At 38.0% G+C, this 18,547-nt stretch overlaps 1 protein-coding gene across 2 annotated transcripts in view; it reads left to right on the plus strand.

Annotated features, from left to right (window-relative positions):
- PREX2 (phosphatidylinositol-3,4,5-trisphosphate dependent Rac exchange factor 2) overlaps positions 1-18,547 on the plus strand; it is a 334,883-nt gene that overhangs the window by 210,635 nt on the left and 105,701 nt on the right. For both annotated transcript variants that reach the window (XM_002710460.6, XM_089336348.1), the window contains exons 31-33: positions 600-641; positions 7,892-8,109; positions 12,451-12,553. In XM_002710460.6, coding sequence (XP_002710506.2) covers positions 600-641; positions 7,892-8,109; positions 12,451-12,553 — 363 coding nt within the window. The remainder of the gene's footprint in view (positions 1-599; positions 642-7,891; positions 8,110-12,450; positions 12,554-18,547) is intronic.

An 18,547-nucleotide genomic window follows, 5' to 3' on the forward strand; every position in this document is an offset into this window, starting at 1 on the left:
TCAAAAAGTTCATGGAAAATGGAATTTAAAAATAAGTCTATTTTGATGCAAAAATTTGACATCCATAGGTTTAAGGATTTACAATTTATTATTTTTATTTTTAATATTTGAAAGGCAAAGAGACCGAGATCTTTTATTGCCTGGTTCATTCCCTAAATGCCTACAACAGCAAGGACAGGGCCAGTTTGAAACCAGGAGCCCAGGACTCCCTCTGGGTCTCCCGTGTACTTGAGCCATTACCTCTGCCTCCAGGAAGCTGGATCAGGGGCAGAATAGCCAATGCTCAAACCCAGACACTCTGACATGATATGTAGGTGTCCCAAGTATTCACTGAACTGCTGTGTCAAGTGCCTGCCCCCTTCACAGTTTTTTTTCACATCAGCACTGTCTAAGAACTCTCCGAGGATCCACCATTAGCCTGGATTCAAAAATTTTGAACCAAAATAAATTTACTTTTAAGTTTAATTTTCATTTATTATGAACTTTTTGAAGTACTCTTCTCTAATATAATTTTGCTAATTTTTGCTGCACAATTAAGCTATAATGTTTGTGGCAGAAACATAGTAAGCAACTAACTGAAGTATCTTCTCTTTCTGCAGAGGTAAAGTGTAGGATACTACTGGCTCTTCTTGAATATTCAGGTAACATGTTCGCATTATTTTTATTATTTGATGTGGTTGGGGTCTAGGACCTTAGACATCCTTTTATCTTCAACTGTTTACAAACATAAGTGAAAATATAACACCTGCCTTCTCTAAATCCTTAGAAAGATAAATAAAAACAGAAAAACTCATACTCATCTTCAGTTGCAGGTAAAAACATGAAAACACATATAATATATTTAAACAAAGTATAATTACAAAAGGAAAGGGGGTAGGTTTTGATAAAAAGAACTGTTAATAGGTTTTTTTTGTTAATAAAAAGAACTGTGTTAATAGGTTTTTTGATTTTTGTTATGAACCAGGAAGTATGCAAATATTTAACAAATCTTACTTATATAAATCACTTCTATCATGTACTTGGTAGGAGTTCAAAAAATGTTGGCAATGAACATTTACATCAAAAGATAATTAAATATTTGATCAAACCCTAAATTATATGACAGACTGTTGGTTTCATAAAGGCAGACACAGTATTTATTTTGATCATCAACAAATCCCTAAAATAATGTATGGCACATAGGGTTCAATAAGTATGTGTTACAGGAATGAATGAAAAATTGAAAGAAGGGAAAATTATGAAATATTTCAGCAAAATTCTATTCAAAATACTTTCAGAAGGATATGCATCCTAAACATTGGGAAAACTCAAATATTGTTTAATAGGAGTGCAGAGTTTAATATTACTTAGCGACCTATCTCTGTAGGCATAGAGACATATAAATATGTTGACTGACTTATCTATTTCTATTATTTTATATCATTACACTAATACGATTTTAATAGAAATTTACACATAAAATATAAGCTGAAAAATCATCTGTTAAATCAGTTAGCTTTTGCTGTATTAAAATATACCATAAAAATCTTTGTAGCTTAAAATGACTTTATCCTTGCTTGTGTATCTCATGTCTTCTGGGCTGTTCCAGGGATCTGTGCTAGGTTTTGTTGATTTCAGTTGGGTTTCCTCTTCTATTTGCATTCAGGCAATGAGTTGGCTGGGCACAAATGATCTAGTGTGATGTTGTTCACGTACATGACAATTGTCTGGCACTCCTGAGATAACAAGGCTCACTGGGCATGTGTTTCTCCCCATCTACAGGGCTATACTTATTGCACATGTGGTACATTTGCAGGGTTCCAAGAACAGAAAGAGATTGTGTAAGCTTACCACCTTCTGTTGACCAAGACATACAATGGCTTGAAAAGTTAATGAAGGGAGAGCTGTTTAGCCTAGAGGTTAAGATGCCTGCATTCCACATCAGAGTACCTGGGTTCAATTCCTGGCTGTTGCTCTTGACTCCAGCTTCCTGCAAATGCAGATCCTGAGAGACAACAGTAATGGCACAAGTAATTGGATTCCTGTCATCCATGTAGAAGACTTGGATTGAGTTCCCAGCTCTTGGCTTTAGCTCTTGGCAAGCACCAGCATTTGTGGGTATTTGAAGAGTGAGCCAGCAGATGGGAGTACTCTCTCTCCCTCTTTCTCTCTCTCTCCATCTCTCAAAAATTAATTAACAGGTTCACAGAAAATGCATATTCTGAAAAGAACTATACATAGGTTTCAAAATTTTTTCCTGTAAGATTAGTTTATCATTTAATTCCAATTTTCTACAAGGCTTTTGAAGTCCCCTCATTTAACTGACAAGCTAAGTTCCAAAGGGTAGAAACATGGACATTGCTTTGGATGAAAGGGGTCTCAAAATTCTATTGCAAGGTCATGGATAGAGAAAGGGGAAGAGTTTGTGGCCACTTTTACAATCTGCTACTCTTGGAATTTTGCTATTATAAATGGATGATTGAGCCAAGTTAAGTAACCAGGAGGGATTTTTTTGCTAGTTGGCTAGTTTTTATCTTAATTGAACAAGTTTTTGCCTTCTTTTTCAACCCACAATAATTAAAAAATGATCCTTTTTTAAAGATTTACTTATTTATTTGAAAGGCAGAGTTTACAAAGAAAGAGAGAGAGAGAGAGAGAGAGAGAGAGAAAGAGAAAGAGTTAGTTTCCATCCACTGGTTCAGTCCCTAAGTGGATGCAATGGCCAGAACTGGGCTGGTCAGAAGCCAGGAGCCAGGAGCCAGGAGTTTCTTCCGGGTTTCCCATGGGACTGCAGGGTCCCAAGCACTTGGGCCATCTTGCTGCTTTCCCAGGTGCATTAGCAAAGAGCTGTATCAAAAATGGAGAAGCCAGGTCTCAATCTGGCATCCGTGTAGGGTGCTGGTATCAAAGGCCCAGTAGGCCATAATGCTACCTCCTATGGTTCTCCTTGATCTTACTCTGTGTGCTCAATCTCTCTCTTCCCTATCATGTATACAATGGAATAAAATAGCCAAATTGCTCCATACTTTTGCCTGTGATACTATGTTCTTCACTTGAAAGGGCAGATTAGGTCTGCTCAATGCTCTTCTTAACCTTCTTTTATTCCTACTTTTTTCCTTCTCTTGTCTACTTTAGTCTCTTCATTTCTTTTGCTGTCTTTTCCCTGCAGTCTCTGTGTCTGAGAACCATGGCTGGGGTGACATACATGACTCTAGAGGTGATCTCGTTCTTTTTAGACTGGTTAGTTAATCATGGGACTTGAACATCAAAGAACTGAGTGAATAGAAGTGTTAATATTTTAACACATGTTTGTAGACAATAAGTAGCTAATTGAAATGAAACTGAACCCTTTCACAAAGACAAAAACATTTGAGTGTATTCCCGCTACATGAAAGGTATTACTCCACAAAAATCATAAGCAAGATGCTCATAAACCAGAACCCCCAGTGTTTTTCTTTCTTTCTTTCTTTTTTTTTTTTTTTTGATAGAATCTGGAAGCAGCAGTTGTGATACTTTCAGTAGTTCTTTCTTATTGATAGAAATGAGCAATGAGAATAGCTTTGGTAAGGGACAGACACTTGTGAATCTTGAAAACTGGGTAATTAAAAGGAATAAGCCTGGTTTTTTGTTTGTTTTTGCTGAGAGTTAATAGATTTTTTTTTAAAATCATATTATTCTTTCTGTATTCAGCAATAAAACTGAGCACTTACCCAGTGCCAGATACTGTGTTAGAACCTGGAAACAAATTACAATCATGGTGCTAGCCAATTTTACTTTGTTAAGTGCTTTAAGTATTTGTAAATCACTTATTTATTTATTTTAATCTTTTATTTAAGGTCTATAAATTTCATGTATTTCATATATATGGATTTAGGAACATAGTGATGCTTCCCACCTTGCCCTCCCTACTCCCCATGCTTTCAACCTTCTTCCTTCTCCTTTCCCTATTCCTACTCTTACTTTTTGCAAAGATCTATTTTCAGTTTATACTCATAAGATTGAACCTATACTAAGTAAAGAGTTCAACAAATAGCATGAAAAAAAACCCACTATTCCTCAACAGTTGAGACCAGGGCTGTTAAAAATCATCACATCTCAAAGTGTCAAGTCATTTATATTTATCACAAATCTAGAAAGCAGGAGTGAACCTCATCTGGTATATAGAGTCAGATACCTAGGATCATAGTGTCTTGGATGGGTAGTTGAGAGCAGAATGTATGTCTGTACAACCTGTGAATGTAACACTTGATCCAACAACCCCTTGACCTTGATGTGGTGGTCACTCGGAAGACACACATCTAAGCAAACCCTCACAATGCTGTGTAAATAGTTCTCTAGTAGAGAGATGTTCCCAGAACTGTGGAGACAGAAACAAGTTTGCAATTCTTCATCCTAAAGAGAGGAAATTTCACAAGGAGAAGTAATATTTCAATAGCTTCATGAGTTTCAATATTTTATTAAGTTGACTCTTTAGGGGAGACTTAAAGTTTTCTAGTTGGGGAAGGGAGGACAGAGGATCCCAGAGAGAAGCATTCTACAGACAAAGGGTGGACTCTAAGGTCATTTAATAAGGGCGTTTCGTGTTTGAGAAATGGAGCAGTACTGTCCACCCTTCTGGTCTGGCTGCTTTCAGACTGTTGTCCCATTACATTCTCACTACAGTCCTGCCAAGATTGTTGCTGGATTACAGAAGGCATGCATGGAAGTGGTGCATTGTAAATATTAGTTGAAGATAGATTATAAGGACCCCATTAGGCTCCCGACTATTCTTTTTCAATGTAACAACTTTGAAAATTTCTATAAGGTTAACAAATTTCATATAAACAGGTTTAGGAGCATAGTGATACTTCCTGCTCTACCCTGAGTTTTCCAACTTTGTTCTTCCCTGTAATTTTATAACTTAAAAAGTTCCTTGAAAAGCTCTTAATGTATGATGTACACTTTAAAGTCCATGTAAACAGGTTACATACTCTGTTGAAAACAGGAAATGTGTCAGTGGAATATTACCTCCTGACATAAAAAGCATCTATTAAGTGTCGTTCACTTAAAAATACATTGGTTTAGAATGTAAACCAGTTTGGTCTCAGGTTTCTTACATGTGTACCTCTTTCACTGTGTTGTGAGCATAGTCATGGGCAAAGTGCAACCATGGGCTTCTCCCTACCTCTAGTTTCCAGTGCAATGTTTAATTCCTGTGGGGCATTAAATGTTGAAACTTTGAATTAATGAGCAAACACAGCTTTCATGTGGCAGTTAGAGTTGCAGCTTGTTTGCATATTGAAAAGACTAGTGAATGTTAATTGTGAGTAGTTCTGATTCTATAGTGAGGTTGAATGAAAAAAATCTCAATGTGGCTTGAATTCACATACTGGGGCATTTCAAAAAGATTGTGGAAAATGGAATTAAAGGGTAAGTTTATTTTAATACCAGGAATTTTTGAAATTCATAATATACTTTTCTCTGACCCCCATTTTTCCTCAAGGACCCTTAATAGAATATATTTTCATGAAAGTTCAAGAAAAATATACATTACAAGGGAAGTATGCATAGATTTTAAAACATTTCTGCACCAAAAGAAAATTATCTTTTTATTCTATTTTCTACAAACTTTTAAATTACTTTCATAGTAGCAAAGAGTAGAATAAACATGTAAGTATTCTTTATACAATTGGAAAAATAAGAAATTTAAGAGCTTCTCAAAAGAAGTTTGCAGATAACTTTCCAGTTCCAGCAAAATATTAACTAACCTTCGTGATCCTACTAAAACCAGGAATTGAACCAGATTCTTCTTTACCTTGACTGTTGCCTCCCACTCTTGATTTTAGCAATTAGATTGAAATAAATTATTCTAGGTATAGGTAGGAGTATTTCTGTCAAAGCTAGTGATATATTTTTTAAAATTCACCTAAGTTTTTTGCTTCACTATAGGGCAACTGAGAAAAAGTAAGGAATATAAAAAGAAGGTATAAGGGAATTTTTACTTATTTAGTTTCTGACTTGAAACTTAGCACATAGGCTGCACCTTAGAGTTAACATACCGCCAAAATTATTGTTTTAAGTCAAACTAAATCCAGACATTTCAAGAAGCCAGAGAAAGAACTTATGCATTTTAATTCACTTAATTCATTTGTTATCTCCATTGTTTCATTATTTTCATTTATTCATTCAGTGAACATCATTTATTGAATGTTTACTCTGTGTTGGAAACAAAAATTGGTGCTTTGGTTAATTGTATACAATTAAATAGGTGCTTTGGTGAATTAAGAATTGGACAAAGTTCATTCTTAGTTTATACATTTATAATTATACATAAAATGCTCTTTTCTTTCTAGTAACACATGGTATTGAACTATTTAAAGGAAATGTCTACCATATGTTGTTGGTGAAATTAATAAGTCGAACCATAGGGAATTGCCATAGTCAACCATTTTGAACTGTCATTGTAGCAAGTTCATATCATAATTCAACCTAATAAATATTTCAATATGAAGTTAAATATTTTTAGTAAGTAATCCTTTTGCAAGATAAACTTTTGAAGAGGAGCTGTTACTGATCATGAAACTGAGTAACACACAGCAACTAGTGTTATGTATACCACATACCTTTGATGCTTATTTAAAACAGATGTTCAGTGTTCTTGGTAAATATCTTAAAAACTATTCCTCTGAGTCAATAAAACAAGACCTCACCATTGAATGAGGCAACATTTAGGTGCATGTCACACCCTGATGATAATGTTTATTCATTCAAGAAGGTCCTATAAGCCCTTGAAATATTCAGCAAACTTTGTGGGGAGATTAATTTTCCCATTTTTGTTCTTCGGGTGCAAGTGATTTTCAGACATGTAGACTGTGTGGTTTGGTGTTTATGTAGCTTACAAATATCCAGTCACCTGAAGAAGTGAACCCTGTGTGTTGGATTCTTCCCTTTTGACAAAATTCCAGGTCGAGAGTGGCAGTTCATAGGGTACACTCACTTTCAGGGTGGCTCAATCAAAAATCCCATGTTTTTTCTTCCTACTATCTTTTGAACTCTGTACTTAGTGGCAGGTTAATCATATGACTATAAAAGTACTGAAAGTATATGATTAAAAAATTAAAAGAATAAAATAGGAAAGAGGAGAGAGGGTGGGAGTGTGGGTGGGAGGGAGGGTAGAGTAGGAAGTATCACTATGCTCATAAATCTGTATATATGAAATACATAAAATTTACTCACCTTATACATAAAAATTTAAAAAAATCTGGTTAGTAACAAGATAGGAATCACAGTAAATACATAAAAATTATTCATGCCAAGATAAAATATATTACTTATGTCAAAGAAGTAGAAGTCATATTTCTATAAATTTGAACATATTTATAACTCATGAAATTAAATGATTCAGGAGATATGGATTTGCATATTACAAGCAATTAGACATCAAGCACTCTTTTCCTCATATATATTTGACATTAATGTTTGAGTAGGTCTAACAGGCAATTAAAAAAGACAATATCTCTGATATCATATTTTGTTGTCAGCACAAACTGAAAAATTGGACTTTGAGTTTCCTTTAGGAGAATGTCCTTGCAGCAAAAGGCAAGTTGTGCCCCATCAAGTAAAGAAAATGTAAATAAACAAAACCTTATTTTTTCACTCAGGTTTTATAAAAAAAATTAATGATTTCGGAAGAGAGTCACAATATCCATTAGGAAACATTGTGTTAATATCGCTAACATTTTTGGATGTTTAATGTCTTCTAAAAAGCAGATTTGCTAAAATGTGTGTGCTGTTCTGTTACAGAACTCAAACTCACGTTTTTCATTTGAGCGTAGTGATAAGATGAAATATCAGTGAGTGTAAATGCTTAATGAATTGCTTTTCTCCATCCATGACAGTTTTCAAAGCTGTCTTTGTGTTCTCTGAATCACAGACAGTGAGACACAGCTCCGGAGAGACATGGTTTTCTGCCAGAGTCTGGTGGCCACCGTCTGTGCCTTCTCTGAGCAGCTCATGGCAGCCTTAAACCAGATGTTTGACAACAGCAAGGAAAATGAGATGGAAACCTGGGAAGCCAGCAGAAGATGGCTGAACCAGATAGCAAATGCAGGTGTCCTCTTTCACTTCCAGTCACTTCTGTCACCAAACCTGGTAAGGAATCACTTGACTTCTACCGTCTGTCAGCTCTACTCCTTGTCACATGTTCCCAAATAGGAAGTAGTTATTCATATCTCCCTCACTGTCTCCTTCATCATTTGATCCACAGTCATCTAGGTTCTCTAAAAGAATGTTATTTTCTATGGTCGTTCAAGTTTTCGTAAGTACACAGGATGTGTTCCTTCTTTGCTGAATTTTATCTCTTTTCCCGGGCTGCTAAAAGCTGAGAAAGCCTCCATCTGTGACTAATTCTTATATCCCTAAGTACTGACCGAAAAAGGTCATCCAAAGAAAGGATGTCTTTCTACTGCTGTTGCTTATTTCCAGTTCAGAAGAAACAGCCTTCCACAAACCCGGAGCCCCCGTGGAGGGTGATACTCTGGAGCACGCTTGCTAGACGAGCTCAGACAACTCCTACGCCACACTGTCTGACAATCTGTTTAGAATTTGCATGCATTAAATAACTTTAGTTCTCTCCTTTGTATGCATGTTTATCCCATTAAATCTGAGAGCACTGTGCTAATTACTATGAAGTATTCCTTATTTATGCATCATGTTCCACAGTGGATATGGAGAAAACATGCTGAAATATTTGAAAAATATTGAAAACTATGGTGAGCCTAGAGTTTGTTCACACATACTTTTTGTGTACTTGTGATTTTTTTTAAAGATTTATTTATTTGAAAGAGTTACAGAGAGAGGTAGAGACAAAGAAAGAGGACTTCCATCTGCTGGTTCACTCCCTAAGTGTCCCAAATGGCCAGAGCTGGCCTGATCCAAAGCCAGGAACCAGGGGCTTTCCTCTGGGCCTCAAACACGGGTGCATACAGGGGCCCAAGGAGTTGGGCCATCCTCTGCTGCCTTCCCAGAAACTTCAGCAGGGAGCTGGATTGGAAGTGGAGCAGCCAGAACTCAGACCAGTGCCCATATAGGATGCTGACGCTGCAGGCCGGGGCTTTAACCTGCTGGGCCACAGCGCCGGCCCCCTGTCATTTTGTTTAAAGTTATATATTTCACATGTTCACTTTTATATATAAACTTCAACTGCACGTGTTCATTAAATGTAATGCTGATTTTAGACATGAGAGCCTATCTCATCAGTGAAAGTACACACAGAGAATGTAGCTACCAGGGAATGTGGTTGAGCTTTTAATCAAATGTATATGATTTTACACATAAAATATGTTTTTCTTCAGTGATGGTGAGGGTAGAGAAGCAGGGGCTGTACTGCATGGCTATAAAAGGTTCTGGATTGATAAAGTAAGGGAGCCACTCTCCATGTACTTCAGAAAAACAAAAGTACATATTTATTTATTTATTTGTTTGAAAGATAGAGTTATAGTCAGAGAGAGGGAGAGACAGGAAGGTCTTCCATTCACTGGCTCACTGCCCAAATGCCCACAACAGCTGGAGCAGGACCAATCCAGAGCCAGGAGCCAGGAGCTTCTTCTGGGTCTCCCACAAAGATGCAGGGATCCAAGCACTTGGGCCATCTTCCACTGCTTTCCCAGGCCATAGCAGGGAGCTAGATTGAAAGAGGAGCAGCCGGGGCACGAACCAGCGCCCCCATGGGACGCCAACACCACAGACGAAGGCTTAGGCTACTATGCCACAGCACTGGCCCCAAAAGTACATTCTTAGAAGTTTCTGTGTACTCCCTGTTTGTGTTCAATTTATCTATCACTGACATAATCAAATAAAGAAGATTCAACTAGTGAAAATTTTGAAATAAGGCATTTTTGGAAAAGTGTTTAAAATAAAATCAGTGTTAATTAATCTTTACTTAACAGTTATAAATTATATATGATGGGAAACACTCCTAACACATGGGAGGCATTAGGTATTTGTTGATTGAGTGAATAGATAGGACTTCATTTCTATTCTATTCCCTTTATTTTAAAACTATCACTGTCTAATCAAGTGATGATAGTTTTACTTTGAACTTAATGTGATTTGAAATCTCAAGGAATGAAAAAATGTTTATAAATCTTAAGTCTGATAAGTAACATGTCCAGAATATGTAATGAAGCCTTAAAGGTCAATAGTTAAAGAGATTGGCATAACACAACAAGGTAAGCCACCACCTGTGATGCCAGCATCCAATATGGGCACCAGTTCAAGACCCAGCTGCTCCACTTCCGATCTATCTCCCTGCATATGTGCCTGGGAAAACAGTGGAGGATGGCCCAAGTATTTGGGCCCCTTTACCTGCATGGGAGACCTGGAAGAAGCTCCTGGCTCCTAGCTTCAGCCTGGGCCAGCCCTGGCCATTGCAGCCATTTAGGGAGTAAACTAGCAGATGGAAGGTCTCATCATCCACTGCTTTCCTCAGGTTATTAGCAGGGAGCTAGATCAGAAGTGGAGCAGCCAGGACACAAACTGGTGCTCATATGGGATGCTTATGTCACAAGCAGTGGCTTTACCCACACTAGGCCACAACGCTGGTCTCGGATTCTTTAGTCTTGTCTGTTCTACCAGGTTCCTGATACGTTTTTTTCTTTGTTTCAAAGTATTTTTTTTTTTTTTTTTGACAGGCAGAGTGGACAGTGAGAGAGAGACAGAGAGAAAGGTCTTCCTGCCGGCGCCGCAGTTCACTAGGCTAATCCTCCGCCTTGCGGCGCCGGCACACTGGTTTCTAGTCCTGGTCGGGGCACCGGATTCTGTCCTGGTTGCCCCTCTTCCAGGCCAGCTCTCTGCTGTGGCCAGGGAGTGCAGTGGAGGATGGCCCAAGTGCTTGGGCCCTGCACCCCATAGGAGACCAGGAGAAGTACCTGGCTCCTGCCATCGGATCAGCGTGGTACGCCGGCTGCAGCGTGCTGGCTGCAGCGGCCATTGGAGGGTGAACCAACAGGCAAAGGAAGACTTTTCTCTCTGTCTCTCTCTCTCACTGTCCACTCTGCCTGTAAAAAAAAAAAAAAAAAAAAAAAAAAAAAAAAAAAAAAAGAAAGGTCTTAAGGTCTTCCTTTGCCATTGGTTCACCCTCCAATGGCCGCCGTGGCTGGTGTGCTGCGGCCGGTGCACCACGCTGATCCGAAGGCAGGAGCCAGGTGCTTCTCCTGGTCTCCCATGCGGGTGCAGAGCCCAAGCACTTGGGCCATCCTCCACTGCACTCCCTGGCCACAGCAGAGAGCTGGCCTGGAAGAGGGGCAACCGGGACAGAATCTGGTGCCCTGACCAGGACTAGAACCCGGTGTGCCAGCGCCGCAAGGTGGAGGATTAGCCCTATGAGCCTCGGCACCAGCACTGTTTCAAAGTATTTTTAAAAACAGTAGTTTAATAAGCATTCATCCAGTAGTTGCTGCATTCTATGCACTCTACGATGTACCAAATCAAGGTGAAGAAGTGGCAGATTTTCTCCACCCTTTGTTTCCATGATGTTCATCTATGATATCTGGGGCTGCCTTCCTGGTTCTTTTTTGAAACAATGGAAATTCCTTGCCACCTCCTTCTACCCTCCAGTAATACTGCCCCAAAATACAGGTGCAAGCTTACAGCAACTTTTAAAAATGCTGCATAAAGCATGTTCAACTATTTAAAAAGGTTGAATTCATAAAGAAACAGGTGTTATCTTTAAGAGATAAACTGTGTATGATAAGATGAATTATACTTTCATGATGAAAATAAGAAAAGACCCTGTGAAGATTCCAGGGCCTAGTACCAGAAAGAGAGGCACTGAAGTTGTTACCATGTCTGGGCCTTACCTGACTCAGCTACAAATCATTTACTGTGAGAGTGAAAGAAATGGTTAAAAGAAATTGAATCTGTTGCTCACAAGATTGTAGGCTCACGTCCCCTGGAGAAAAGTGGCATAAAAATTATTCTTGCCCCCATGCTCTTTGGAATACAAATAATTACCTGCATGGAAATTGCTTTTATCACAGTTGCAACAAATGGCAAATTGAATAGTGAATAAATTATCTTATAAAATAGACTGCCCATTATATAGCACAGCTTTAAATAAAACAAAATACTTGCTTTTCATCTGCTTAATTTATGATGTGTTTGAAGTTTAGAGACAAATAAGAGCTTTTCTGTATCCCTCTGTGCAAATAATGAATGAAATCAATATGATTAGAAATAAGCTAAAAGAATGAAACTTTGTGTGACCATGTAATCAATAGAGAAAAATAAAAATATAAAACCATGAACGACATTTGTAACAAAGATTTGTTAATTAGATTTAGGTCTGTAAATTCTTAGAAAAATGTTGATAAGTTGGTTTTGTGTATAAATAGAACACAAGTAGAACACTTTTTGGTCTGAATTTACATAATGGCATGTCACTTTCTATTATATCCTATCATGTTATATCATACATTGTTTTTTTCTTTATAGACAGACGAGCAAGCCATGCTGGAAGATACACTAGTTGCACTATTTGATTTGGAAAAGGTTTCTTTCTACTTTAAACCATCAGAAGAGGAACCACTGGTTGCAAGTTAGTAACTAAATGTTCATGAATTTCATTGATGTCAAATAATAACATAGCACAACTTTGATATTAACATTGATATACAGTAGTACTTTATGAATTGATGGATTGATAAGTATTTCTTTGAGTTATCATTTTTCTGTCATCAAACCTGACAAAAGAAATATTGCGGAAGTTACACGTTCAGAGGAACAGTAACACATATGGTCTAATGTTCATGTATTTTAGTTCATGCAAATTGTTTATCTGCTACTTCAACACCATTCAAAGTAGGTTTAAATGTATTAATCCAAGAAAGCTTCAGCAATTTGTTATTTCTTTTTGTCTCTTATTCTTATAAGTGTGGGGAACCAATATATTACTCCAGAGAAAGGAAGCATTTTCAGGGCTGTAAGAGGTTCTTATTTTTCACATTCCTATTGTATAGTACAATAAATAGGGCTCAATAAATTTCAGTGTAATCAGTGCCGTGATTGAAGAATTATATTCATTCATTCATCTACAAATTCATAAATGAATACTTCTTGACAAAACTTTTCTAGGTATTAGATTCAGAAGAGAGCTAAAGAGGTAAATATCTCTCATGGGAATCATTCAGATTAGCAGAGATAAATAACAAAGAAGATAAATGAGCTAATTTTATAATAAATTAGAAGGGTCATCGAAAATGTTAGTAAAAGAGGCGCAGAACTGAGAGGAGGCAGAATGTGAATCTACAGCCAGGCTGAATTTATTCAGAGAAAATAAATTGGCAGAGTTGGGTGACTAACTGCCGGTGTGTACATTGAGGGAACATGGGGCAGGAGGCCCTGACCCCAGGAGCCCGGCCTTTGTCTATCTTAGGAAGGCTAGGGATGGGGGTGTGGGTAGGGGGCCGCAGGCAGAGGTGAATTCCTGGAACTGGTCTTTCAGGTGGCCAAGCAAATGATCTTTCAGGTGGCCTCATGGGACCTCTGAACCTGGGGAAGAATGTGGAATTGGGGTGTGAAGGCAATAAGGTGTGAGACCCAATTAAGATTCAAGGGCAAGGAATAAAGTCCTATGCTTATCTATCTTTTGGGCAATGATGAGAATGGCTGAAGCTTATGTCTGTGTTCCATCAGTGACAATATGAACCAAAGGGAGATAAGAGATCAGAGTATAAGGATAAGGGGCGAGTGAAGGGCTGTGAATAGCAGGATAAGGAGGGAAGGCTTACTGAGAAGCAGCAGAGGACTGAGGGAATGAGTAAGTGGGTGTTGGGAGAGGGGCAGCCCAGACTCATAGAATCAGAGGTGGGAGTGCATGTGGTGGGTTCTCAGGACAGCAAGCAGGCTTGTGTGACTGGGACAGAGCCAGAGACAGGAGCAGACAAGATAAGAATGGAGAAGAGCCAATGATGCAGGACTTTCCAGCTTTGTCTTCCCTCCCAAATCATTGAGTAGATGGAGGAAGGAATCTGTCTTTGAGGTTAAAAAGCAGACTGCTTTGTTGAGAAGGTCTTCTGGAGGTAAGGGCAGAAGCCCAGAGAACAGTGAGGAAACTGTTGCCTGACCACATGAGAGATCATGGCCACTTGGCTTGAGGGTCGCTGCAGAGATGGTTAAAAAAAAAAAAAAAAAAAAAACCCTGAATTTTATTAAAGTTTCTCTTCCACTGATGAACAAGAGGACAAACAAGAACGTGAAGATGTGAAGTATAAAATTAGACATTTAGGATTTATTAAAGGAAATTTTTTTCTGGAGAAGAGTAATATTTGATAAGGATAATATTATTTGAACAAATTATGTGGTCTTCTGTGGCCATATAAAGAATGGGATATATTTTCATGTTCTTGAATAATGTGGCCATAGCTTTGCTGAAGGAAAAGAGAACCCTATTTCTGTGATATAACCCAATGTGATTTTTGAAGTTTTGCCTGAGGGACTATAAGCTCACAGAAGCACTGTTTTCTGTGGTTCCAATATGACATTATTGGCAAATAGTCTGTTGAACAAGTATGAAAAGAACCAATATCATAAGCTTAATGAAATATTTACTTATTGTATGTCTGCTATGAGAAATTTAAATTTGGCATATTGGAATACATACTACATATTAAATACAATCGAGGATATGTAAAGAATAATAGTATATAAATGTAGATGTACCCGTATCAGACACAAAAATTGTGACATACATCTACAATACATTTTTATGTATTTCTTTGAAGCATAACCTTCAGTTATGAAAATAGTTCTCTAGTGAAAGACTGGTTTCAAGGCTATACTACTAGGCATGTCAGGAAAATTAAAAACTGTGATGATAGATGTATTAGTCAGCTCTTCATAACTACAACAACATACCCAAGGCACTAACTTTCTAAAGAGAAAAAGTTTATTTGACTCACAGTTTTGGAGACTTGGAGTCCATTAGTGTGCAACCGCATTGGTTTGGCCTCTGGTGAAGGCAGCAGATGGTGGCATATCATGGGGGTAATGTGTGTATGTCTGTGCATTGGGGGTTACAAAGTTATATCACTTTATAGTCAGAGGGAGTCTCAAAATTCCTTCCAAGGGCATGCCTCCAATGACCTAATGACGTCTTGGTAGCTCCCACTTCCCAAAGGTTCCAACCCCTAATAGCTTCATCCAGCTTCATCCATGGTTTTACCAAACCATGGCAATGGGAATAAATCTCATTTTAAGTTGACTCAGGGAAAAAAAAGGTCATCACATATTAAGTGGTTTAATAAAACTAGACCTCTGTTATCCTGGATACAATTTGATCTTTGTATATGCATAGAAGCAGAGGAACATGATTGACTCATTAATTCTGCATCACTGTAATGGAGACCAGTTAGCTGCATGTCCATAAGGGAAGGACTAAGTGTGGAGAGAAGGAATGAAGGTGTAGAGATTATTATCTTTGAAGTTGAGAAACCTAATTTCTTCTTGCTTTCTTCTCATCTGCAAACAAAAGATTAGCTTTCCCCAGCTTACTAGGTTGAAGGGCTTAAATAAAATACTGTATTTTAAGCAGTCTACCATTTATATGGATCATAGTAGTGTTCAGTGAGAATTTTTTTTTTTAAAGATTTTATTTATTTATTTGAGAAGTAGAGTTACAGACAGTGAGAGGGAGAGACAGAGAGAAAGGTCTTCCATCTGCTGGTTCACTCCTGAAATGGCAGTAACAGTGGAGCTGAGCTGATCTGAAGCCAGGAGCCAGGTCTACTACTTTTCCAGGCCATAGCAGAGAACTGGATGGTAAGAGAAGCAGCCGGGACTAGTACCGGTGCTGGGATATGGGATGCCGGCGCTGCAGGCAAATGATTAACTTACTGTGCCACAGCGCCGGCCCCCAGTAAATATTTGAATTCACCCCCCTTACCTTATTACTTTGTAGTCTTTTCTAAAAGCTGTATTTATAGCATCATCCATCTTCTCATTTGTACATTAAGTAATAATGAAATTCTAAACTGCTATGGCATGCTAAGCAAATAGACTCAGATGTTTGGATTGAAGACATTTCATTTCATCAAAGAAATATTGTTAAATATGTATAGCACAATAACCACCAAACTAAGTTCGAGAAATACAATGGTAAGCAAATAAAACAAAGTCCCATTTGGCAGCAAGCTTAGAGATTACTGTTATATTATTATTGGAGGAAAAAAGAAAACAGTTAGATGATTAGGTTATATAAAGCAGAACTTCTCTTTTTTTATTGATGCTGCAGGTAAATTTCTGGTAATTAATTATTAGGAGAATGAATATTTTTGACCCCTACAGTCTCTGTATGGGCCAGGCATTGTCCTGGAGTGGTGGATGTCAAGATGGATGAGAGAAATTCAATCCCTGTGTTCACGGGCCTGACAGTATTGTTACAAAACAATAATTAAGGGATTAACTTCACGGATAGGGCTATAATGAATCCTCTAGAGGAAATAAGCAGATGCATAATGAAAAAGGATGAAGTGGCCTTAAAAAAAATGACCAGTGAAGAACTCTGCAGAAATTGCTTAAGGGGCAATGTTGTGTCCCAGCTAGTTGGACTAGCCAGCATTCCATGTGGGGATTCCCTGTGGGAATGCTGGTTTGAGTCTCAGCTGCTCTTCTTCCAATCCAGCTTCCTAATAATATGCTTCATAAAGCAGTGGAAGATGGCCAAAGTGCTTGGACCCCTGCCACCCATGCGGGAGACACAGCTGAGTTCTTGGCTCTGGCCTTCAGCGTGACCCAGCCATAGCTGTTGAGGCCATCTGGGGAGTGAACCAGTGGGTGGAAGATAGCTTTCCCCCTCCCCTTCCCTTCTCACCCTGCCTTTCAAATGTATAAGTAAAGAAATATGGAGAAAAAAAGAAACAGCTTTAAATTGTACTCTGAGGACATCAAAGGTATAGCTTTGCAGAGGGTCAGGGAAAAGCAGTCAAAGCAGACAGAACTAATGACTTTTTAGAGACTAATCTCAAATCAAGGTCCACTCAATGGTTGGGGGTCATGGTTACAGGGTTGGAATGGCTCTGTTCAAACTCCTCTCTAGGATCAATCCCTCTGGTGCTATCAGAGACCTTTTTCTCATGTAATAATGATTTTGAAGATTTTAATATTTATGTAGTCCTAACCAGTAAGTTTGCTTTTCATAGAAGATAAATGGCTACCCACAAAAGCAGTAATTATCAATTCTACATTGTTCTATACTTTTAAAAAAGTTTTCTTAATGTTAGGTTTTAAGAGTTCTTTGTGGCTGGTGCCGTGGCTTATTAGGTTAATCCTCCGCCTGCGGCGCCGGCACACCAGGTTCTAGTGCTGGTCGGGGCACCAGATTCTGTCCCGGTTGCCCCCCTTCCAGTCCAGCTCTCTGTTGTGGCCTGGGAGTGCAGTGGAGGATGGCCCAAGTGCTTGGGCCCTGCACCCCATGGGAGACCAGGAGAAGCACCTGGGTCCTGGCTTTGGATCAGCGCGTTGCGCTGGTCGCAGCGTGCAGGCCGCAGCGGCCATTGGAGGGTGAACCAACGGGAAAGGAAGACCTTTCTCTCTCTCTCATTTTGTCCACTCTGCCTGTCAAAAAAAAAAAAAAAAAAAAAAAAAAAAAGAGTTCTTTGTATAATTTGAAATTGCAGTCCTTTGTTGGTTATATCTTTTGCAAATGTTTTCTCCCAGTCTGGTATTTATGTTCTTTTTTGTTGACACTGTCTTTCACAGGGTGGAAGATATAAATTTTAATTAAATCCAGCTTATCAATTCTTTATTTATAGATTGTGTTTTTTATATTATTTCTGAAAAGTCATCACGATGTCCAAAGTCATCTAGATTTTTCTCCTGGGCCATCTTCTAGGAGTTAGATTTTTGGATTTTACCTTTTGGTCTATGACCCATTTTCAGTTAATTTTTGTAAAGGGTATAAGGTCAGTGCATAGATTTTTATGTTTTTGTATATAGGTGTCCAGTTGATACAGAACCATTAGTTGAAGGGTATCTTTGCTCCATTGTATTGACTTTGTTCCTCTGCCTAAGACTTTATCAGTTTCAATATATGCAGATGCATTTCTGGGCTCTTTATTATGTTCCATTGATCTGATTCTCTATTATTTGACTAATACCATAGTGTCTTGATTATTTGAGTTTAATAATAAATCTCAAAGTTGGATGGTTCAGTTTTCTTTGTTTTCTCCTTCAGTATAGTTTTGGTTATTCTGAGTCTTTTGTCTTTGCATATAAATTTCAGAATCATTTTGTATTCATTAAATAAATTCAGATTTTGATTGGTTTTGAATTGAGGTTGTAGATCAAGTTGGGAAGAAATAGCATACTTACAATATTGAATATCTTCTGTCTACAAGCTTTGAATATTACTCGATGTATTTAATTTAAAAAAAATTTTTTTAATTTTAGTTTTTCTCATAATGATTTTATATATTTTTACTAGAATTATATCAAATTATTTCATTGAGAAAGACTAATATAAATGGTATTGTATTTTTAACTTCAAATTCTACTTGTTGGCCAGCGCCATGGCTCACTAGGCTAATCCTCCGCC

This window comes from Oryctolagus cuniculus, chromosome 6 (assembly GCF_051225735.1).
Source record: "Oryctolagus cuniculus isolate XC-2025 breed Fujian yellow rabbit chromosome 6, ASM5122573v1, whole genome shotgun sequence".
NCBI classification, from domain to species: domain Eukaryota; kingdom Metazoa; phylum Chordata; class Mammalia; order Lagomorpha; family Leporidae; genus Oryctolagus; species Oryctolagus cuniculus.